The 24,747-nt window shown below is 44.2% G+C and overlaps 1 protein-coding gene across 9 annotated transcripts; it reads right to left on the bottom strand.

The window, feature by feature from the left end:
* Positions 1-3,459: 3,459 nt before the first annotated feature.
* On the bottom strand, positions 3,460-24,708 carry LHX9 (LIM homeobox 9). 9 transcript variants are annotated; one of them, XM_082701949.1, is made up of 8 exons: positions 24,633-24,708; positions 23,767-23,871; positions 23,454-23,524; positions 18,102-18,220; positions 15,900-16,102; positions 14,415-14,770; positions 8,368-8,570; positions 3,460-4,160 (listed from the first exon to the last, which is right to left on the bottom strand). In XM_082701949.1, the coding sequence occupies exons 3-8, from the start codon at positions 23,479-23,481 to the stop codon at positions 4,104-4,106; spliced, it is 966 nt and encodes a 321-aa protein (XP_082558075.1). In that variant the 5' UTR covers positions 23,482-23,524; positions 23,767-23,871; positions 24,633-24,708; the 3' UTR covers positions 3,460-4,103. The 9 variants fall into 9 exon arrangements, with proteins under 9 accessions (XP_082558075.1, XP_082558076.1, XP_082558074.1 ...); XM_082701944.1 differs by lacking the exon at positions 3,460-4,160 and adding an exon at positions 6,747-7,081; XM_082701945.1 differs by lacking the exons at positions 3,460-4,160; positions 24,633-24,708 and adding exons at positions 6,747-7,081; positions 23,963-24,225.
* Between the last annotated feature and the right edge of the window lie 39 nt (positions 24,709-24,747).

The raw sequence follows: 24,747 nt of genomic DNA, 5'->3' as shown, positions 1-24,747 counted from the left end.
AATAAGTTGTCCCAGTTTATATCATAGAAAAATACCATCATTTAATTATTCACATCATAACATTTTGGAGGTTTTCATAGCTCTTTAAAATTCCTGCAGAGCACCTAGGTCAATCTGGTAAGATGCTGCAAATATTATATTTAAGATAGTTCTCCACTATATTTTCCTTCTGAAAAACCACTCCTGAATTCAAACAGCTTTAGCTGCTTGAAATGGTGAAATACCTCTGTGCTTTTCAAAAATCATGTTTCATAAAGGGCATTTATTCTATAGAATTAAAGTTTACTGAATAATAAATATAACTTTAAATGATGCAAGCTGTCAAAACCCTTGAATGTCAAAGTTGAAGCAGATAGCCCCACATGATTTTTGCTACTTCAGAGAAGGAAAAGAAGCAGAATGGGAAATACATAAAAACAACTTCACCTTTGAATTTCTTCGTCTTTATATATTTGTCATAAATAACAATTTAAATATCCTTTGAGGTTAATATTTTCTGGTTCAGTGGGAAAGTACTGGAAAAAATTAATATATTCATGAATAATATGAGGCAACAGAGACTGGAACATCTTATTTGTAACAAATTTTATTTTCAAATAACCATAAAAGGTATCCAGTTACTCTTCAGATTAATTTATAAGCTCATGCAAGATGTAAACAAGAAGTTCCAAAGGAAAAAAAATTGTTCCTGACAATTCTAATATGTGAAGAAAAAGTACACAGAAACGCACACCAGGAACTTTCTAATACCTGGATCCTTATTCTTGCCTGCTTTTTGTCATTTCAGCACAAGATAAATGTAGTGCAAAGAAGCAAAAATTAATAATCCAAGGGGGAAAAAACTTGTTAATGTGATGCAGGATAAAGGTGAGTTTACTATATTAATATTCACAAAGAAACGTTGGAAGTGGGAAGTGATGTAGGATAAAAATAACTATTTTGCAGCACAGATAAAAAGAAATTTCATTGTGGTGATTATATTGCTACTTATATCATATTCATAGACTTTTCCTTGAGTACCATGCACAGTTCTGAGCTTTTTTTTTTTTTTGCTTTTTTTTTTTTTTTTTTTTGCTTTTTCTTTCTTTTGCTTTGAAACAGGTTAAATAAAAAGATAATTTTCCCAGAGGGCATTCAAAATAATATATTAACTTAGAATGATAATATATTTTTAAAATAAGGTAAATGGTAATATTACTCTGAAAAAAATGTTGGAAGGGCAGAGTAGGTAATATAAAAATGTTTCAGAATCAATGGCACACCATAAAGAAAATAACTTCTGTTTTCACATTGCTGTAAAGCAAAGGACTGTGGCTTTACATCAGAGGGGTTTTATTTATTTGAATATTCAGAGTTGGTTCCCAATTGCTAAAAATATAAAATCCGAAAGGCCAATCCAGAGTTTATCTATGTATGGTTTCAAAGACCATACAATGCCGTTTCTCTAATTTGGAAATAAGTCCCAGTGTCCTTATTTGATCCTTGCGTCTAGAGACGATACACGTAAAAAGTTTTGAATCACCTTGAGAGTACACAAACTCTCTACCAGTAAAGCTAGCTTTGTTTAAAGCATAGTTGAAAACTAAATAACAAAACTCCATACCAAATTAGGTGTTTATATTTATCTTTTATGGCAACGGTATCCTCCCTAGTATTCTCCTTAAGAGCCTAGAATGACAGGATTCCACGTTTCCATTCCAGAACTTCCCACTTCTAACACTTTTCTCCATGATGCTCTTTGCAAGCATGCTGAAACGGAAAATGAGATGATAGGAATATGTGGTTTATAAAATGCTTTGACTTCAAAGAAAAGTTATTGTAAAAGAATGTGCTGTGGAGTCTACAGGGGTTTTGTTAAATAAAGCTATCTATTTTTTAGGTGATGAAAAATCACCCAGGTCTTAAAAGTGTTTGCTTTGGGTCCTTTATTATGGAATTTTATCCTTATTTGAGGTATGAAAAGCCTACCTACTCTGTAAGTCAACATGAAGGGGGCCACTCAACCCAAACTGACAGATGCTAACTCTGTAAAGCTTTTTTTGCCCGAGATCAATTTGCCAGAAGTTAGACTAACCCAGGCATCTGGGAGGTAGAAACTATGAAAATTTAGTACCTTGCTCGCTTCTGAGAAGTCCACATCCTTCTCTTCCATGCCCAAAAATAAATGTGTGGTTTCCCAGAATGAAAAACCATGGTACATCACAGGAAAGCATGACAGACCTTCCAACTCTCTCCATCGCAAGCTTTTCTTCTCTTCCCACTCACATAATGAGTGCTCCTTTCTTTTACTTTTTAAAAATGTGCCTGTTTCAAATTTGTATTATTTTTTTCAGATGTCTAATTGCAGTTATGTTCTTTCCCTTTTTGGTCTCCTCCTGCATTTCACATACCAGACAAATATTTAAAGGTCTGTAAAACCAGGCGAGTCTCCAAAATATTTCTAACCGAAACTACCATAGGTGATAGCACAGGGAGAGAAGGCAAAGCTGTAGGACAAGGATTTGAATAAACGCGGTGGAAATGTATTGGAAAATCTATTTAAGTTGCTATTGCCATGGATGAGGTTTCAATGAGGCATAAACATTCAAGTTACTGACAAAACCAACATGTTTCATGATCCTTCAAAATAGTCTACTTGTCACGGTGCATTGCTTTTTTTCTTTTTTTATTATTGGTAAGTTGCTCTCTCTTTTTAAATTTTTTTCCCTTTTTTAGCATTCAGGAAGTGAAAGCATTTAAGAAAACATTCAAAGTTCTGAGAATACATGTAAGTGAAATATTTAATGTCTGTCATTCATAAAAGTTACATCATTTACATAGGGTTCATTTGTATATAATAAAAATTTCATCATACTGAAAAATTTTCTGGAAAGTTATATGTTAATTTGTTTAACATATGCTTTGGATATACAGCTAAATAAGAATCATTAAAAAATTCTTTCTTCAAATATTCCCTTTAACAATTAAAAAAACCTCATTCTTACATATTTGTTTTTCTTTCCACTTGCTCCTTTGTTTGTAATATCATATGTAATTTGAACTATGCAAAGATTGGATCTTTTCATAGTTCAGGATATATTTGTATACTTCAATAAATTTGCTCATTGCATAGCAAACATGTAAACTTACAGAGGATCTATAAATTTTAACCTAATAATCTAAAAACATTGCTGAAATTTTATAGGATAGTTTACTCTAAGGTTTATTTTTTGTTGTAACTTATGTTTGCTTTTTTTTTTAATTTTTAATACATGGGTCAATTGAATACAACAAACAAAAAATCATGAAAAGTTAAAAACCAACTAGGTCCTTTTATCCTAGACTATCAGAATTTTGCTTCATTAGATTGTTTGGACTTTTTTTCCCTAAGTATCACAAGTTTGAAATGTACGTGCTGCCTCTTAAGACAGTGTTCAAAAGGAATTTCAACAGTGTGTATTTAACATAAAGTTAACTATGTTTGCATCAAATAAAATGTTTATTAATGAAAGCTATTTATCATACAAGAAACAGCAAAGATAAGTCATCATACAGAGATGTACACTAGAAGTGACAGATGTAAAAGTGCATGCAGAGATTTCTGTTTAAAAAGGAAGGAATAAACAATAATACTAAAATTACTGGGTTTTGATCCTATACTCTCAAAGGAGTGATAGCTTTCTTCGAATTTACAATTAGAAAATGCCATAAACAGATAGGACTAGTACACATTAGCAAGCAAGTGAAATGGAGTTTTTGGACTTTATTTTACAATTACTATGCTTGACAAATGTGTGGGGTTTTTTTTTTTTAGCAATAATAATTTTCTTCAAATATGGGGTGGGCATATTACCGCCAGGCTGCTCTCTGGTTTATACACGGCTTATCTAATTTTGTTTTAAACCACATAACTTTAAGCCTCCATTTGTGTTAGACACCATAAAGAACAGAATTTTTGTTAACATTCAGTAAATGACATTTAAGTCTCTCTCTCTCTCTCTCTCTCTCTCTTTTTTTTTTTTTGGCTCAATAGATTTTAAAATGTATGATTATCATAACCTAATATTGTCTTTGTCTTCACTGCAGTGGATTTCCGATCAAACTTTTCCCCTTCTTTTAATACTTTAGGGAATTTTCAAACGTCGGGATGTTTGGCTGTAATGCCCCAAGATTTGTTCTCCCTGAAAAAAATCATAGTGACAATTTATTAACTACAGAGCAACTTGGCTTTTAGGGGTCTGCAATTTCTATTTTGATTTACAAATATCCACTTGTGCTCAATAGACCTAATATTAAATCTTAATCATAGTTAAGTTTCTTTTCATGCAATTACTTTATCTGCTAATGATCTTGTTTTTAATTCTAAAAATTGGGCGGAGTCAAATCGGTGGGGCATTACTTTTTATTATAAGAAAATATATTTATAGGCAATTCTAAGTTGAATTACATTGTATATGCAATGGTGTGTACATTTAAAATGAATCAGAAGCTTGGAAATCTGAAAACTATTTGTATGTTTGAATATTTAAAAATTTTTTGTATTACCATTTTAATAACTTTTACATACAGATATTGGAAACACACTAGTACAATTAAACCTTAAATAAAACTGATGGGAAATAAAACTCCTTAGATTCAAAACGGTTTATTCACACAAATTTAATAGGATATATCACAATTGTTTGGTCCATAAATATTTAGGGGAAATAGTTTCTATACAATGCATTTATCAATAAACAAAGAAACATGGACAATTTTGCTAGACCACTTACTGTACTATAAACACGAAGCTCAATATATAAGATTATTGAATTTATCAACTATATTTGAAAGAGTGCACAACTGCTTTCTATGACATGTTTGTCCCCTCTAACAGGATACACCATAAAAAGAGTTTCGGAAATAAGAGGTAAAACAGTACAAAACTAGTGAGGTGTCAAAAGGGCTTAAAACAGTTAATTTAACAAACAACACATATATCCTGATTTTTCACAAACTTACTTCCAAGTTATATCATAAGGCACATAGGAGAACTGAGTTATAATTAGTCTACTTAATAAAGTAGATCTATAGTACCATACATTGTTCTGTCAAAGAACAAAATTTATAAGTATCAATATTTTACCTGTAAAAGTGTATTAATAAGATCTCAGCCTTACCAAGGTTGTTTGGTCTGGTTAGTGGTAAATGCCCAAAATGTAATAGAAATATGAAAAGTCAAGATTTAAGCTCCATATAAGATGATAACCACACTTGCTAAATATATAATGGCAATCACACCTTTCTTCTGTTACAGTGTTAACTTATCTTCCACCATCTTTTTTTTTTAAAAAATAAGCTACTTTCTGTGCTAATTTTCTAAAGACCCTGAGCAAAAGTTACAATAATGCACTTTAATGTGGGCAGTGAACTGTCAATATGTAACCACACATTTATACAGCCAGAAGGACACCTTTAAAATCTATTAAATAGCCACTTTGACCACCGAAGGAGATTTAAGGGGTCCAAAAAGTGGATAATATGTGCAAAGTTATTCTTAACAATCCACTAAAGCAAGACATATATCTTGACTTCTTTTTTATTTATTTTTTTTTTTAGGAAATCCACAATCTAATTGGTATTTAACTACAACAGAAGCATATAGATGAACATTCACCACTGCCCAGACCATTAAGATTTTAGCTTAAATTAAAAGAAAAAAAATGCTACTGTAAACTAGGAAATATATTCAGATCAGCATCCACAAGGCTTCTGAGTTTATCTACTTTAAGACTAATAACTTTAAATCTGTAATGTCAGAAAAGTCTTTTTTTCTGACAAATGTATCAACCTATGCTGAAGTAAAATAAAGCAAAACAAAACAAAGATTTCTTGTTGTTGATACTAGTCTACTAAGGTTTAAAAAAAAAGAAACATTATTCATATAGAATGCCAGATACAATATCATGGTACAGCTGAAGCCAATTAATAGATCTATCAATTAAATTATACTGATTTTTTAACTTCTTAAAAAATTATATTTTGCTTATTTCCATTTTCCCTAGGAAAAAAAATTAATTTAGAAACAATGGTTTTACAACTATCATTTTTAGCTTTTGGTTAAAAGTATAGAATTTCAAACTTTATACGGAATTTTCATAGATACAGAGGGAGTATAAGTATTTTCCAAATGTTGAGAAACAAGTAACTAACAAGTTTTGCTGGGATGTACATCCCGAAAAGAAGGAAAAGTCATATCCTTGGAACAGATTTCCCACCTAATTAATCTTAAGTATTTGGAGATGCTATAGATAATGTTTTGTTTAATCATATTCCTCATTTGTAAGAAAAAAGAATAATCAAAACATTTTTTTCAGTTTTAAAATTAAAAAAACAATGTGAAGTTTTCAAAATTCCATAAATACACATACAATCCCAAGATTTAAAAATGACTTTAATTATCTGATTATTTATTACCCTAATCATTTAACTGGGAATATAATTATTTACCCATCATAATACCACTTTTTTTCCTTCGAGATTCTGGAAATAAGTAACATACAATTTTAAGAGGCACTTATTAGAATAATTCAAAAACTCTCCTTACCAACTGAAAAGATCTAATTTAAAAAAAAAAAAAAAAAACAAATACACTTCATAGACAAAGAAAAAAAAAACACTTTGTAGAGAAGACAATACTGTAAACTCATTTGCCAAGTGGCTGCAGATGCTAATAACACGAAGCTGTTGTTTTTATTTCCCAAATATCTTGTGGGTTAGAAAAAAAAAAGGTATTGTAAATAATAAAATAATAATAATTAGAATAATAAAAGAGGAAGAATTAGGAAAAAAAAAAAAACCAATGTTAGAAAAGGTTCGTTAAGGTAGTTTGTGAGGGGCTTCCGGATTCGTGGCTGTCCATGTTAGAGGTCACAGATGTCACTACAGAGATAGTGGGATTGGTCAGGTCTGTTAAAGTGGTCGCAGTGCCGGGTGGAGTAAGAGCGCCGCTGTCTGCTGAGGGCGGGGCCGGAAGCGACGTGCCATCAGCTTTATCAACACCCCCATTCTCCTGCCGCAAAAGGTTCCTTCTGAATTTGGCTCGTGCGTTTTGGAACCAAACCTGCAAACCAATCCCAATTGATTTCTTTACCGATGTTTATTTTATACTTCTTTTTTTTCTCTCTCTCTCTTTCTTTCCTTTTTTTCTCTTCTCTCTCTCTCTCTCTCTCTCTTTTTTTTTTTTTTTTTTTTTGTTCTTGCTTGCTTGCTTTTCTTTATTTCTTTCCTTTTTTTTTAAATGTATGTTTTCTTTTTAAATTGTTTATTTTTCTTGGGAGAGGAGGGGTTTTTTTTGGGGGGGGGATCTTCTTTTAGAATAGAGTAATTCAAGTAATGCTACAGATACTCTCTCAAGTGCATATATCCCGCCAGCATTAACAAGTACTACTTGGGACAACTGATACTTAAGTGGAGATACCCTGGAAATGAAGGCACAGAGATAAAGGGGAAAAATATATCCTGATTCCTTACCTGTTTGTTATCTTTTGAGAATGGGGGAGGGGCAGGATCACTGAAAGTTTTGCAAAGTAAGAATGATTCTTATGAAATGAACATCACTGAAACAGATTTCAAGCTATCCTTGAGTCTGACACATGGTAAGTAGTCTTTGCATAGGAAAAACCCAGGGCCACAGAACACAAGCAGCCAGAAACTGGTTGGTGGAATTTTAAGTGTGTACAACTTGTCACTAAGAAGTAGCAGAGGATCACAGGTGACCCATAGCAACCCACAATTTTGTTAATTGTATATTCCTACCATTGTGAGTTTAGGAAAACAATTGGACAGCACATCTAACCCTCAAAGTTTAGTTTGGAGATATGGTTTGCTAAAATGGGAAAATACTTGCTACAGTTGGTTGCTGAGACACTATCTGTAGTTGTGGCTTTTCAGGAGTTGAAAAAAAAAAGGGGGGGTTGATCTGCATTTGGAAGGTACTGGCCTGTGAGTGGGGCTGCCAAGAGTTTGCTGAAATACAAAAGCCCCAGCAGGTCCCCCCTTCAACTCTGTACTGAGCCTAGTGTGAATGGAACTCTCTAAAGCCACAAGGTGTACAAATAAGATCAGCCACATTACAGAGCAGTGAAGCAAGCTGTGCTGGTTTTGGTGGCCCCATCTCTCCATCTACAGAGAGAAGGTGGGTGCACTTTAAAAGATCCTGGGTCTGTCTTGGGACACCCTCCAGGAAGCCCCTGCAAAATTTCTGCCTACACTCTAAGGAGATAACTAAAGTAAACTAACAAAAAGCAGTACAGGAAATATCTGTATTGCTCTAAACCGGGAAGAGAACTCTTTTTGCTGGCAAGGATAAGGGAGAGGTATACACAGCCAAGGATGGAGGTTTCTTACCTGCAAAACTCTTTTGGTGAGGCCTGTTTTCTGAGCAAGCTGCTTGAGATCCTTGGCATCTGGGTTGTGGTTGATGGCAAAGTAGGATTTCATGGTCCGGAGCTGGTGGTGCTTGAAGGAGGTTCGCATGCGCTTGGTCTTCTGTGAGGGTGGGTAAGGCTGCTGATCCCGATCCAAGTGGTCTGCCTCGTTCTCATTGCAACCTGTTGCAGTGACAGCAAACGAGCAAGTGCTCAGTGTCAAGTCAGGCATTAGGGGTAGTGGTGATGGGCTGTATAATGTTATGATAATAAAGCAACCAGGGGAAAGGCTGTCCCCCAAGATACAAATGGTATCTAGACCAAACAAAGAGGTTAATTGCCAATGTTAGCCAAACCAGTCTCTTAATATGGACACAACCAAAGTTTACGTAATAGAAAAGTATTAGATAAATCCTCTCTTTTGCATAATGGTTGCTAGAAAGCTCGGGAAGACAAGAAAGTCCTAAGTGTGAAAGAAACATCCGAGAGTGAAAAGGAAAAGCTCTAATATGTTTATGCATATCAGCACCTGCCCTTCCACACACACACACAGTTTTTAGAGACTCCGTATTTTGTCTCTTTGTGAAATGAAACATACTGTCTGAAGGCACTGTTCTTTACCATGAGGGATATGCAAATGAGTAATTTCAGCTCTCTCAAATCTGAGAGTTTTTGAGAGCATACCAACTAAGGAAGAACCTAAAGTCAGTTCCCAATTTTTAGTTTTTTTTCCTGATATTCCTAGAGTCTTTGCAGTCAGGAAAAAGGTAGAAAGTGGCTGGAGAAAAGGAAGAATTTACAAGATAAGAATTTACAAGATAAGAATTTCCTATGTAATCCTAAGACTATTATTTTGGAGGGGTTTTAGCTATAACTGCTTAACACTAGGCAATCCCAGGAAGAAAACACTTTTCCCTTGGAGTTATTTTAATAACTATTTCTGAAAGAGAATGAGCCCAGACTTCTCTTCACTCAGTTCATGCCTGAAGCACTCCCCAGAGCTCACAGTTCAGAGACACTGATGGCGCTTATGTCTCAGCTCAGATCTTGGCCCTTTTTGCCGTGGATGTGTGAGTGGCATTTGAGCTATGCCCCCTAGCCGGCCTGGCAGAAAGAGGGTGACATCTCTCTCCTTGCAGAACCTGGCTCAGCATTGAGGGCAAAGCAAACCAGCCTTTGAAACCAACCTGAAAGTCATCCTCCCAGGATGTGAAGCTGCACGTTGAAAAGGCCATTTCTGATAACCTACTAGCTCTGCAAAGAAAATAGGATTACAAAATGAAAGTTCTCCCTAAATATTGACTGATTCAGGGAACTTCTCAACTTACAGGGCATGGTATTTTTTTTCTTCAAACCCTGACTTCAAAAATAAATCAATAAATCCTTACTTCGGTGATTAACATGATGCATTGTCAGATCCGATCATCCTACATTTTAGTACATTATAATAGAATATATAAAATCAACCTGATCGTGTCACTTGGCGGGGGGGCAGACAAAATCTGAATCTGTAGAAAGTAAGGCATTTCTTAATATTAGCTCTTCTGCCAGATTATTATTTGTCTGCTATGATCTGGTTAGAATTATGTTCTAAAACTTATTTTTAGTAAGTCAGCATATATACAGAAACAGTAATTTGGGTCATCAACCAAGAGGTGTTCAGATTTCATCACAAAATCCATTTAATGAGAAATTCTCTCTAACGTAAGAAGACATTACATTAAGCATGAATTAATGTCTCCTTTGTTTATATTTCCATAAGGTACATAAGTAGGAGGGCACATGTGGTAAAAGGGAGGATGAGGGAAAGATTATGTAACATTCACTTTGGGGCCCCCTAAGTCAAGTACAGGGCCAGGTCTCAAAAGCATTTTACCCAGATTTGGAATCTTTGCTCATCAATAAAATTGAGTGACTATTAATGAAAAATCAAGTCAACTCAAATGAAATCCAAAGTAGATATATACATATAAATGTTGAACACAGACTCCTTAAACTGCATCAGAAGAGTAACATGTACTCAGAGATAAGAGAAAGAATGTACTTTATGTTTTATACTATTTTAGCCCAGTGGGGATGTGTTGGGTTGAAATATTCTACAAAACTGTATTTTCCAATCCTCAAATGAAAGAGCATCTTATGACCTATGATAAAACTACACTTACCTCTAATAAACTGAGCTATATTTCACAACCAGATTATAAATGTGCCCACAACAAAATGGTCAAAGAGGCACAATTCAGTCATTGGAGGCTTCTTCAAATACAATTTCATTCCTCTTATATGTGAGTAACATGTAACTTTTCCTGAACAGCACATCAAATTGAATATTACACTTGAGATAGAAGACTTAACTCAGTGTTTAAATAATGCCCTTAGCTATTACCCCACCCCAGGATAATATTTCTTAGAGTTGAGTATGATTCCTAACCTCACTATGTACTCCATTAGTCTTTAAAATGAAGTTTATGAAAAACAATTATAGAATAGTTTGATTAAACTGCTTTTCTGAGTATGTGTTATCTATTCATTATAGCTGATTAAAAACTCAGCAGATAACTTTAGTTCATTAAATGTAATAATGGGACTTGTTTTCACATAGACCACAATCCAGTGTATAAAGAGATTGTTAGGCCTTTATTAAAGAGATATACTGTGTGTTTTTCCTGTGACAGTGTCATCATATTATTCAACTTAAAAGAGCAATCTGTTTCTTCCACAGAGTAACTCAGTGCATTATCCTAAATTGTTTGTGTTTAACAACAAATGCATTATATAAACTTGCAAGTGATTGTGTTTCCCCTGGGTCTACTTTGAAAGCTATATATGTTTTTCCCCCTGAATTATGAGATGAAATGATAACGCTCTTCAAACTGCTTTAACCATACACTTGTAAGTACACATCTGGCATTATAAAGTCAGTGAGAAGATCTAAATATTTCATTTTCCAGTCGCTTAGGAAGTGGTCACCTATACTAGAACGAGTTTCTGTTCTGAAGGTGTGTAACCTTCTGAGAACTAACTGATCCCTGGGAGACCACTAGGGGTCAGTGCCAGGCTAATTTAACAACCTCAGGAGCTTTTGAAGTTTGGAATCGTAGAAAAACCTAAGGAAGGGAGATTTTTAAAACTAGCAAAGATGTAGTCTCTACATTAATGCCAAATTACCCAAATTACAGCTGCCTATCCTAGACTAAATCTTCTCACCCCTGGAGGGCTGCATTTCAATCCAGCATTCCAAATAAACTCTGTCTCTTTCTAAAATATCTGCCGGGTATCTGCACAAGGAAGTATAAACCAAATTAGGAATATTTTCATTAAAGGCATTTGCCAGACGTCAAGCACTAAGTTATCTTTACCAAGTTTCACATCTTCTCTGGATGTCTTTTCTGTAAATGTTTTGAAAAATATACAAACGTATAAATTATATTTATTTTGTGTAAATGTCACTCTTTCGGAGACTAGTTTACATTTCAGCAGAGATGGCAATGTAAGATCCAGAGAAAGCTAAAATAATGAGTTAAAACTGGGGGTGCATTTTATTTTCTACTGTTTAACATGTTTTAAATTTGCCAAAGCTTTTCTTTTGCTAGTTTTGTAACAAACTGGCATTAGAGTCATAAAGATTTTTTTTTTTTTTTTAAATAGCGAGGTTGATTTCTGGTCCTGTACCTTTAACCCAATTCTCAAGATTATTTTCACCTGATTTTAAAGAAGTATATCCTCTTCATTTGTATCTCTAGGAAAAGTCCAGAAAGGATGGGGTAGATGCTAATTAAAAAGCATCCAGTCTGAAGTGGTGTGATCTACAAACTCAGGATCGGGAGGCCTCAGCAACCCTTTCCTCCGGCAGGAGCAGAACAGCATCACCTTTCTCAATAAACCTTGACTGCAGCACGAATCTGCAAACTAAAGACCTAAGTGGAAGGAGATTTTCTTTCTTTCTTTCTTTCTTTCTTTCAAGAAATAAATGTGCCCGCTCTAGAAGTAGGGGATACTAAATTCTACTTAAAGTTCCCCAGATCTTTTTAACATAAAGACCCAAGACAAAATCAAATTTAGCTAGTTAGATTAAATAAATTAGCACAAAAATTAGTATTGCTGCCGCATGGCTAGAAATCTCCATCCTTCTGCACACTTTCTCGGGGCTGAAGGATTCCCTCTCCAAAGGACTGGCTTGTTATGTGGGTCTCGGCCTCTTGGTCTCTGTCTCTGTCTCTCTCTAATTAGGGCATTAGGGCCTTGGTGAGCGCCTCGAGATTCCGATGTCATCTTCTATTAATAAAGAACAATTAGTGCCCTGCCTGTCCTGCTCCGGGGACCTCGCATCAAAGGAGATGAAATGAGCGCGCTGGGCAAAGTGGCCCCGAACCAAAAGCCCTTGCGGAAGCGCAGCAGGGGCGAGCACGAGGCCGCGACCCGCAGCCGGGGGTTGGCAAAACCCGGGGCTGCACCCGCTGCCTTAACAAAAACACGCCCGGGTGGGGTCTGTAGCGAGCCAGCCGGCTCTTTTCCCTTGGTTTAGCGACCCTGGCATGAACCCTCTAGGGACAAGCGCAGTGGCGCTGAGCTCCCTGGTTCCTAATCTCCGTGGGATGCCACCCGCAGCGATGACCAGGAGAGGATTCCTTCTCCTCGGTTAAATCGGCAGTGAACACCAGGAGGGAACCGAGCAAAGGGCTAGGGGAGCCTGCTCTTCAGAGAGGCTTCCCCTAAAAACTCCCAGCTCAGAGCAGGACTATTAGTTCCAAATGGTTCACACTGGGCACTGAGGACTGGAAGAAAAAAATCAGCAAGATCTGTGTTCTGGGATGTCCGTGCTTTGGCTGGTGTCTGGGTGCTCATGGTATCAGAGTGGGGTTGCTCCAGGGAGGTCCCCAAGGTCCCTTCCAATAGAATGGACTCCCTCTAGCCCAAGTCTCCTGCCTCTGAGATTCCCATCCAGGACGGGGCGTGGCATGGGAAACCAGTCCTTAGTTTCCCAAATGTTAACCTTGGGCTTTCCAGACCCCTTTTCCCAGTGTCTGGAACTCGAAGAAGAGCTTCAAGAAGAGCTTCCAAGCTTCCTGCTTGGAAGAAGATAGAATCTGCAATGTCCAACTCCATCCGCACCTGGGGGATGGAGAGAGAGCCTGGCAGACACCAGCCATGGAAAACGGCGAATGAGAGAGACTGATAAATGATAGGTGTCCCCCAAAGCAGGGAAGAAAGTGTGTTGTCAGGCCTGTTGCCTGCATTTTGTTTTTAATTAAGAGGGAAGGCCGGTGGAGGACAGAAGAGCAGCCTGTCACATAACTAAGACTCCTCAGTGGGCCTGACCTGGAGCTTCTTTCATTTTTCCAAAGGGTCTGGTTGTCCGGATGGTTTATCATACAGGGAATGAGCTGGTTCGATGAGTAGCCTGACCTACAGAAGGGGCAGGCCAGCTCAGCTGTGGAGACTGATTCCTCCCCCACAGCTGCTTTTCACCCAGATACAGGGATTTGGTTTTCAACACTCTTGCCAACTGTGTTCCTGATTAACTCTGGGCTGGTGACCACAGTCTCTGCCCTCTCTAGGCAGACTGGAGTTGCGCTCTGAAGACTTTTTTTTTTTCCTTCAGTATATAGGAAAACCTCCTCCAGGATCTATAATTTGGCTTCCACACAGGAATTGCCCTGGGGCTGTTTTGCTCCAACTGGGAGCCAGAAACTAATGGGCTCATTAACTAATGGGCAACAAGGATTTGGCTCTGCCTATTTGGGGGAAGTCATTGCAGCCCATGGTCATGAACTGTGTTTTCTGCCACAACCTAAATAAAGGTCTTTCTCTCCCTTCTCCATGTCTCCTTCTTTCCCCCTCTCCTTCTCTCTCTTCTCTCCTTCTCTCTCTCCCCTTCTTTTGGGTGAAAGGGAGTTATACTGACGAAAGAGGCATGTTAAGCAAAACCCCCTCTTGCTCTTGAATGGGAAAGGACTCTATGGAATCCTTCTCAGGACAGCCCCAGGCCAGGGCTGAATGGGGGAGAGGGGAGTAGTAAGGGCCCACCTGAGTTGTAATTGACGATGTCCACTCCCAGCGCTGGGCTCTTCCGCTTCCGGGGCCGCCCTTTCTGCACCGTGCCAGTGCCATTGAAGTAAGGCAGGGCCAAGCCGCCGCTCTTGGCCGCCAGCTCGGTGTAGCTCAACTGCGGTGGATACTCCCCTTGCAAGAGGGTCTCGAAGTGGGCGCGGCAGTACACCAGGCTGTCCTTCATGCCGAAATGGTCGCCGGTGGTCAGGGTCTTGTTGCAAGTGGAGCAGGTGAAACAGCTCAGGTGATAGACAGAGTCTCGGGCGCGCATGACCATCTCAGAGGCGGAGATGCCAAGGTGGCAGCGGGCACATCTCTGCACAGAGAACCTTCTGGAAAGAAAAAAAAAGTCAGGTCAGGGAGCAGGGTGAGGCAAAGGCAAGCCATTTCCCACCCATGACACCTGGGGTTTGGTCAGCAGTGGTCCTAGACTGACACCTAGGAGGGCTCCCCGGGAGAAGAAGGCTCTGGGAGAAGAGGACGCTGGTCCGTCCATTTGATCATTAAATTTATTTCCTCATTGACCTGTTCTGGTGAACCAGGACAAAGAACCCTTATGTTAAAATGAGAAGAATAGGGTAACATCTTTAGTTTCCTTCTCTGTAAAGTTAAGACTTAAAAAACAAACTAAAGTCAAAAAGGGGAAAAAAAAAAAAGCCCAACAATCAAACAAACCCATACTAGCTAACTCAAACGCTATGTAAAGAATATTTAATTGCAATGCCAAGGAGATGGTTTCATCTGTTACAAAACATTCTCCGAAGGGTTGTATTATTATTATTTAGGGATGTGTGAGTGTGGATGAAATCATTCAGACAGACGCTTTTGCAGAAGAAATCTAATTCTTTTTTAATCGCCTCTCTCCCTTTGGTTGAGAGCAGAGCTAGGTCACTTGCACATAGTTCTCTTTCCCACTCCAGAAAGAAAAATTGCTGGGAAGCACGAAAAAACATCCCTAGAGGTTACTCTCTAGGCTAGCCCGCATGGTTCTAACTAGCAGCAAGGGGAACTCAGAACTGAGTGGCTTGGGTTTCACCAACGACGATTATTTCTTTTCATGGTCATTTACGTGGTCTCCCGCCACCCTCACGAAAACCTAATACCCGCTCCCCGCCGCCCAGGACATCAGTTCAGTTCCAAGGTGCGGTCTCGCCCAGTTCGCAGTAAACGGAAAAAAAGAAAAAACCGCTTTAGTCTCCAGATTCCCTCTACTGAGCTGTGAAGGTGCCGGGAGTGGGTGATAGTCCCTGGTAGCTCTTGAACTTGGTGTTCCACCCACCCACCGTCACCGCCCTTCGCGGGTGGCTCGGCTTGAAGGCGTGTGCAGTGGACTTCCCCGGTCTCGGGACTGATAACCGTACCCCGAAGGGGCGAAAGCTGGGGGACAGAGAGGAGGCTCCCGGGCTGGGGTGGGTGGCCCCGCCAGGTGTACCGAGGCGTAAAGGATGGGGTCCGGGATACCTGTAGTAATCCTCCTTGCAGTAAATGCTACCGTCCTTGGCGAAGCAGGTGAGCTCGGACTCGAGGGCCAGCTTACATTCACAGCACTTCAGGCACCGCAGGTGCCACTGTTTGTCCACAGCCAGCAGGTAGTACCTGTCCGAGATCTTGCCCCCGCAGCCGGCGCACAGAGCAGGCTTCTCCGGGCTTAGCGGGGGCATGACCTGCAAGGCAAGCACATCGCACCGCTGAGGACGGAGCGAGCCCCGGGCGCGGCGCGCTCGCACAACCCGGAGTTCCCTCCCCGCAGCGCGAATTCCAGTCGTCTGGGGAGCGCTGCAACGGTCAGGGGCCACAGCGCAAAGGCAAAAGGCGTCGAGGAAAAGTTAGCGATTTTTCCTTCTGCAAGTCATTCCCTTTCTGCAGTGTCTGCCTGAACCCCGCGTTCGCGTTCTCCCGAGACTATTATTAACCTAAGACGGGCTGGCCATCTTCACCCTCTTTTAAAACCTTAAAGACAAGCCGTCCACCTCGAGCCTCTTTTAAAAAGGCTAGGAGCGAACTGAGTATGGTTTGGCGGATGCTCCCGAAGTTGAATATACATGCTAAAAACTGTGGCTTTCAACGCACACAAAATAAAACAACGGAAATTTTTACCTGGGAATGGAAAGGAGATTTGAACGAACACAGGTTGTTTTGAAACCATTCCATTTCTCTAAATTCTTATATGCAGCGTTAACTTAAAAGGAAGGACGAGATTATGATACCTGTGGTCGACACTGTTTTGACCGGGGTATATTTGGCTGTTCTTTAATTTTCAGGGATATTGATCCTATAAATATTAGTGCCTGTTCCCAGGAAGAGTCTGTTGTCCAGTCCCTTCTGCACAGTCCCCCTTTCCCCATTACTAACATAGCGGGGAGAACTGTGTCCTGAAAATCTGTTTGGTGCCCAGGTTAAGCTTTCCGCGCGCTTATCCCCAGACCCGGCTGAAGATGAGGAAACCTCACAGTGACGACGAGCACAGCCTCGCCACGAGATTCGGGTTTGGGTTGCTTTTTTGGCTTTAAACAGGATAGCCACAACAAGGAAAAAGGAAAAGAAGAAAGTAACCACTAATCCTTTCCCCTCAAGACTAGCAGAAATGGGTTGGACTTCCCCCACAAAACTTTGGAGGGCCTGGAAAAGTAAAGTTTCTTCCTTTTCCTGAGACCTGGGGCCCTCCACACTGCATATGTGTTGCAAATGTGGAAACCTCCACCTACTCGGCTCCTGGGTGGAACCCAAAATACCACTGACCGCCCGGGGCAGTCTCCCGGGTTGGTTTGCGCTACAATGCCCGGTGTGATGCCGAAGGATCGACCCAGCTCTGTTTGGCTGAAATCATTTCCGGAGACTTCTGTAGTTTTCCCCCTCCGGCTCGTTAGAGGGAAAGGGAAGTGCATAGATTATCAATTGGTTTTCTTTATTAATCGGACGAGACTTTTATTAATATGAATAGTAGTAACAGTGGTAGCTGGTTACATCGTTTAAGGGTTAGAAAGTTCTCGCGCTTAGACTAGGTGCCCCGCTCCTCCGGATTTTTATTAGATTTCCCCCTACCCGTTACACCCGCCCGGCCCGGAAGTTGAACGCAGTCCTGTTTCGCTAGAGGGGCCGGGCCGGGCTGCCCGAAACCCCGAAAATCGCTGGGTTAGGCAGTGCCGAGCTCCAAGCGTCCCGAGACGCTCCAGCCCAGTCGAGTCTGAGATTTCTCCAAATACCCGGTCATCACACCCAGACTAGAGCCACCTGGGCTGCCGCTTGCCGGGGACGCCACGGCCGCGCGCGCCTCCGCGCATCGCCCGCACCCAGCTCGCCCTCCCTGCCGCGATCCTCGCCCGGGAGGCGCCCGGCGACCGGAGTTTGAGGTCTGCAGAAGAGGACATCCCCATCCTCTCACTCGTGGCCCTCCCTGCTGCGGCAGCGAGTGGAAAGCTCGGGGTCTCGGTTGCAGAGAACGTTTCAAAGAGCTCGGGGTCTCGGTTGCAGAGACATTTCAAGCCAGAAAGGGGGTTTTCTTAGCCCCCGCAGGCAGTCAGACCGGAGAAAACCCGCCCGCCGGCCTGGAAAGGACGTCTCTAGGACCCTCCATCCTCAGCTCGGAAAGCCAGGGAATGGAGGCTCGGTTTCGCAAAGCGCGCAGGGGCGCCAGGCTACCGCCGCCGAGGGGCCCTTCCTTACCGCATCGCGGCCGTTGAGCTGAGCGCCTTTGGCCAGGCGGGCCTCGGTCTTAGATCTGCGCTCCATCTCCTCCATGATGCCTTGGATGTGGCCTCCGGAGATCCCGTGGAAGAGCATGGCTGGGGGACGGAAAGGACACGAGTTGTCTTCTGCTCGGCACCCCACTATTTCCATATACACACGCCCGCGGCTCTCAGCTCATCCGAGGGAAGCAGCAGAAGGGACGGCGGAGAGCGGCGTGTTGGAGGAGTGCAGAGACGCGCGGGGACGGAGGGCAAGAGGAAGAGAGGGAAGAAGAAAGAGGCAGACAGAGTGGAAATTGGTCTGCTTGGAAAAGGAAAAAAAAAAAAAAAAAAGGAAGAAGAAAAAAGAAGGGGGGAAACCCCAGCGGCTCCCTGAAGGAGATGTGCAGAAAACAAACAAACAGGGGCGGAGGGGGAAGGCGGCGAAGAAGGCGAATCTTACTGCTCCGAGAGACCGAGAGATCGAGTTACTAATGGGAAACAACTGCAGCGGAGGGAGGAAAACAAAATCTGGTGAAGAAAGAAAATAGTTTTGAACACAAAGAAAGAAAAAGAAGTGCTATTTTCAGCGGTCCCTGGCTGCTTGCAAGTTCCCAGTGCCTGTAGGTTGGGTTGGGGACTGCTCCTGCCGTAGCTGTGTCCAATTTGTTAAGAGACTAAAGCCAGCCCATTTTTGATAATTTAGTAGGAGGAGTTCTCTCCCTGGAGCTGCCACGGATTTTTATTCAGACAACAAAGACCTGTCATACTCCTCTCAACCCCCTGGTGATGGGCAAGCAGGGACAAACATTACAAAGGGGAGGGGGCCGAAGGGGGGGTTAGTAGGAGGGGGCATTTACTTCCCCTACACACGCACGCGCACGCACACACACACACACACACACACACCCTTCCAAGAGTTCTCAGTAATCATGTTTTAAAGGAGGAGAAGGAGCCCTTATTGTCCCCGCCCTGGTGCAGGAGGCGGAAAGGGGCCTATTTGATCCAAGTTCAAGATCAGACCCCAGCTCAAGGCATACAGGATGTCAGCTCCAAACTTTGGGTTTCCTCCTTGTGGACTTTATGGTCCCTAATTTACAGGGGACCCCAAATAAGCTAATGTTAAACAGATATTCCTCCCTTCCCCTCTTCCTCAACTCACTTTCTAGAAGCAGGCCACCTCACCTCCCCTAGAGGCCCTCCACCCTACCAGGGCCTGGAACATCACCCGAAGTGAAAAAGATTCTGAAGTTTAGTTTTGGCAAAAAGGTTTTGTTTGAAAAATGAATGTAGAGGACAGGGTATGGGGGGGGGGGGTGGTCCTCTACTGAACCATGACACAGGATGAGATATCTTTTACCCCAGTTCAGGTTTGAAGGTAAACAGCTGGTGATCCTAGTGTCCCACTCGAAACTTCTGGATGTGAGCCTCTGTGGGAGGACCCCTGCAGGACGAGGTGCACGGCCTATTGCGTGCTGTTCCCACCACCCTGGCAGGACAGGGGACTTGTAAAACTGGATGCGCCGCACATTTAGGAGGATGTGAAAGGGGCTCCTCGCTGCGGAGGAGGGGAAGGTGAGAGTTGACAAGCAGAATGGCAGACCTGAGCCTCACAAGAGGCAGGATTGTTCTGTCTCCCTCTGTTCCCGCTAGTGGTGGCCCCTCCTTGGCCCTATTAAAAAGTGTCCACAATACTCCGATATTGTCGATTCATTCAAACTAGCAGAAGCCCCCTAGGGGCCCGAAGCATAGAGCAGCGGCAGGAACCAACCCAGCTTTAAGCAGAGAAAGGAAAAAGCCAGGGCTACGCTCCTCTCCTTCCCCCCTGCCTGCCCTGTGTGCCACCACTCCCCACCATCGGCTCTCCCAGGAAAGGCTCGTGTCTCGACACATCCTGGATACCTCAGAGGAGTATCCTAGTGGCAGACTTGCTTCTCACTAGGGGAACAGTGGTCAAAGCTGCAACGATGAAGGAAGAGAGGAGGAAGAGAAAGAGGAGGGAAGGACGAAGGAGGAATAAATGGGGAAGGGAAGAAATAAGAGAATGAGAATGAAATAGAAAGGAAGGAAGGAAGGAAGGAAGGAAGGAAGGAAGAAGAAAGGGAGGGAGAGGGGGGGAGGGAGAAGGGGGCTAAGGATGGGAGGGAGAAGGAAGGAGGATAAGGAAGGGAGGCGAAAAGGAGGGAGGGAGGGAGGAAAGGCAGACAAGGAACGCCGGGAGGAAGGAAACTACTTGTGCAACAGTCTGACTTCCTGTCCCAAAGCATTGCCTTCTGAAGCTGCTGGAGTCACCTCTTCCATGAAACCCAAGACGCCACTGCTTCCCCTTGCTCTTTTCTCAGGGTCAAAAATAATGTTATTCACAGACTGGACGCTGTTACAGTCCTCCGGGTGCCAGAATACAGCTCATAAAACACAATTTCACACAAAAATGAAGCCAATCAAGTGAACTAAGCTGGAGATCTCCCCCCGCCCCTTACTTTGGCAGCCCTACCGGACAGCAGGGCTGCTATTTACTGTAAGTAATGTAATTAGCCCCTTTGGATGGAAATCAATGAGCTTTTCAAACCCACGTGCACAAACGAAGGGCCCCAAGGAGGGGCTGGGAGTAGCAACCCTTTCAGAGACAGCAGGTCCTCTTACAAAGGGGCAGATTGCCTTCCCACAAGTCAGCAGCTAAATGGACTCAGACCCTAAGGAGAAGGAGGAAGAGGAAGAAGAAGAGGAGAAGGAGGAGAAAAAGGAGAGACTCTGAGAAGAAAATCAGTCAGTTAACCCACGGAAGCTCCAAGGAAAATGTAAATTTGGGACCTCAATCCAGGGACGAGCTTTGTCTCATTTCTAGACTAAACTACCACTCTCCCAATCAACTGCCTACCAAATGGGGGTGTTGGAACTGGGTTTGGCTGTTGTTGAATTTTGGTCCTCCTCAGCCCAAACAACAAAGAACCCAAGAACATAACTCTGTTCTCATAAGAGACAGACTTTGGAGATTTAATGAAGTGAAAATTTAACAAACAACTCCAGGAAAACGCCAGAGTTCTGTGAAGACTCCAAGGAAGCCAATCACAGAAGTCCTGTAAACCATCCTTCATCCATTAATCTGTTCCACAAGTATTTGTTAACCGTCTATCAGGTACAGGCAGCGCAGAGCACTTTCTACAGTCAGCTTTGGGGTTGGATCCTGGCTATTCCCGCTTTTTCTTATAAAACTCAGCCTGTAAGTTCCCGCACCCAATGGGTGTTGCTACTTTCCATAAAGAAGTGTACTGCCAGCAGTCTCAGCCAAAGCAGGAAGTTTGCAGAAAGCTAGGGGGTGCTGCTGGAGTTTGGGAGGTCCTTTCTAGTTTTGCAGAAATTGCTCCCCACCCGCCCAGCTCTGCCTCCTCTCGCTGTTCCTTAAAGAGGATGCCCATGATGGGGAGGAGATATTCCAAGAATTGGGTGTGTAATCTGGGCTATCCTTTTTGTCTCGGAGCCCCAAATGTTTACCTAAGAGGGCCCACCTCACTCAGGAAGGGCAGTAAGCACTTTAAGGAGAGCATCTTTGTAGCTCTGTCTTCTTTCACCTCTTGGAGAAGAGGTACTGGAGACCGGTGTCCCTCAGAATAGCACAGAGTGCTCTATAAAAGTTGGAGTGCTCCCTGGTTCATTTCCTGGGGCTCTGCCTCTCTAAATGGGACAGGTGCAAGAGGCTCTCCCCTCCTCTGTGGCCCATAGTAGGATCGCAACGCTCCTCCCTCAACTCAAAGCTCAATTCAGAGCAGTGGGGCAGAACCCTGGCCTGGTGGCAACCCTCCTCACGATTGGGCACGCACAGTCCCTTCTCTTCTTTGCTCTGCGATCCGTCCATCTGGCTACAGTTGCCGCTTTCAGAAAAGCTGGCGGCTGGTTTCTAGCTGGGCAGAGCAGTAGGGGATTGATGGTTCAAAGTCCTGGAATCTCCACGAAGGAGGCAAGTTTGTCCAAGCTCTGGCCCTGAAAAACTCCCCAGAGGGCAGGAGAGGGGAAATAAAGGGAATGCATGGCTTTACCCAGGGAGAAGAAGAGGCTTTTCCAGAGAGGAAAATAACCCAGCAGACCCATCTCTTGAGAGCTCTGGCAACTTAAGTTCTCTTTATATCTGACTTTTGGAAGTCAAGGTCCTGTACCCCCGGTTTGCCCTACAAAGGGTAGAGGTCATCCTTCCTCCTGACCCTGTTAAACTGGTTGGGGAAAGATGCAGCTCTTGAAGCCGTGTCTGGCATTTGGCACCGTCGTGAGCAGCCCAGGGCTCGGCGAACTTGACATCTTCTGGGGCTGGGAACCGAGCGTTCAGTCCTGGTCTTCCCGGCTCCATTGGGCACGAGGTGAGCGGATGACCCGGAGCCGCCAGGCCTTTCTCTAGTCGGTGGGCATAGGGAATCTCTATGTTCAAAGAGGTCCAGACTGGCACTGCCGCCCGGGCGCATCTCTGATTCAGTCCTGCTGGGAAGGCCTCCCTCCAGACAGATGGGAGCGGGACGAATGCGAGCGGAGCTGGGGGCGGGGAGAGCACTCCCGCACCGAGGGGAAACTCGGGGCCGCGCCCCGACTGCGCGCCGCTAGCGCCCCAGGGCCTTACCTTTCCGCGCGCCCTGACCCACGCACATCTCTGTACCCTTAAAGCCACCCGACTGTCACTTGCTCCCTTCAAATCTCTGTCCTCCGTGCTCCCTGGCTTCTTGGGTGGGGGGGCGGTTGCCACATCCGAAATCCGAAGCCCCTTTACCTGACATTTGCTGCGCCGTGGGCCCTCAGCCGCCTGAGGAATAAAGGGAGACGTCCCGCACAGCGTCCTCTGAGGTCGCGCTTAGGAATGGCTGCGCGGGGTTTGCATAGAACAAAAAATGCGGGGGAAGCCAGTTTCCAGTTAAGCCCTGCACAGATGAGAAACGGTGTCAGCCCTGCCCCCCCCCCCCATCCCTTCCAGTAGGGAGACGCCCCCAGCAGCACCACGGAGGATCCAGGGCGCATCCCTCGTGCTGCCGACAACTCTCGGCTCAGCGGCACGATGACCTCCACCTCCCCCTCTCCATCCTCAAAGAAGTCAAAGACATTCAAGAGAAAGGCAAAAGGAGGGAAACGCAGCTTTCAGGAATTCTGGCAGGAGACTGAACGAGACTGCATTTTTAGACCCTTCGAAGCGCGGTGTAATTTCTAACACACACACACACACACACACACACACACACACACACACACACCCTTCTTTCTTTCACCTAATGAAGGCGCGCACACGCGTGTGCGCACACACACACACACCCCAGTGTGCACACCAGCCCAAGAAAAAGGGCAGAGGAAACGAGAAGGAACCTGGCGTGTAACTCACCTGCCTCTAGAGTGGTGCCGTTCAGCATTCTTAGAGCAAAAGGAGCTGATCACGCCGTAATGGTGGCCGCACTGACAGAGAAAAGCCGCGCGTCAGCGGGGCGGTGCGGGCCCGGGGCCCCCAGCGCCTCCTACCACCCCGCTGGGGCGCGTCCGAACTGCTCCTCCCGCCGCGACCTCGGAGCCTGGGCAGCTTCGAATGAAGCCCAGCCTGCCTCCGCTAGCGCTTGAGACGCTCTTGGGGTGCCCGGCCGTCCGGGCGCACGCCCAGGCCAGGAAACCGCTCCGACGAGACAACCCGCGTGGGATCTTACCTTGAGGTCCAGACGTTTTCCCCAAGAACCCGGTCCTGGGCGAGGGAGGGCGGGGGGCGGCGGCCAGAGGTGCGGGCTGGTCTCCAGGTGTTGCCGAGGGTTCCTCTGTTAATACAAATAAATAAACCGTTGGATGGAAATCAATCTCTCTCTCTCTCTCTCTCTCTCTCTCTCGGAATTGACCCGAATCCCTCACCTCTGACCCGCAGCTCCTTCCACCTGTCTTTTATTTTCAGTTTATGCTTTCAAATCGGGAGGAGGAGGAGGGGGTGGGGAGAGGGCACAGACGTGGGCTGGTGCGCGGAGACGCGCTCTGAGACTGCGTTCAGCCCTTCCAGCTTCTCAATAATCAGGGGAGGTGTTAATGGAGGACTCGGCCGTAACTGAACCTCATAAAGCCCAGAACATCTTGAGGCTTGGGCGCAGCGGGGGTGCTGGGGTCCCGCAGCGCGCCCTGGGCTCCCGGCCCCCCAGCCGGCCTTTGCCTTCCTGGAGCTTGTACCTAAAAGATGCTGCCGCCAGCTGGTGCCTGCGTAGACCGCGAATGGGCGGTAGCTCCTGCGGGAAGCTGGGCTAAGCCATTGATTGCTCCCCCGCCACGTCCCCGCCTTCCCCTCCCGGTCCTTCACTCTCGGCGCTCCCGGGCGAGGCGCCAGGAACCCAGCACTTCGGGATGCACTCCGCGCGCCATCGCGGCGTTCCCAGACGGGTCAGCGCGGGGGCTGGAGGTGTCGCTCCCACCGACCCCTGCTAGGAGGTGGGGATGGCGATCAACCGGGAGAAAACCGACTCAGACCTTAGGAGATGAGCATTCTCGGGAACACAGACAGACACCCAGACCCGGGACGGGGCGGGGGCCAGGTTACCTGGTCTCAGGTTCCCGAAGGGCTGCGTCGCCCCAGCAGCCCCGGGCGCAGTCAGGCCGCAGGGAAGCAGAGCGAGAACCGAGAAGCCGGGCCTCTGGCCAATTATTTACTCACT

The sequence above is a fragment of the Mustela nivalis genome (assembly GCF_964662115.1).
Source record: "Mustela nivalis genome assembly, chromosome: 16".
NCBI lineage: Eukaryota > Metazoa > Chordata > Mammalia > Carnivora > Mustelidae > Mustela > Mustela nivalis.
Note: the sequence above shows the minus strand (reverse complement) of the source record. Positions and strands in the feature narration are given on the sequence as shown.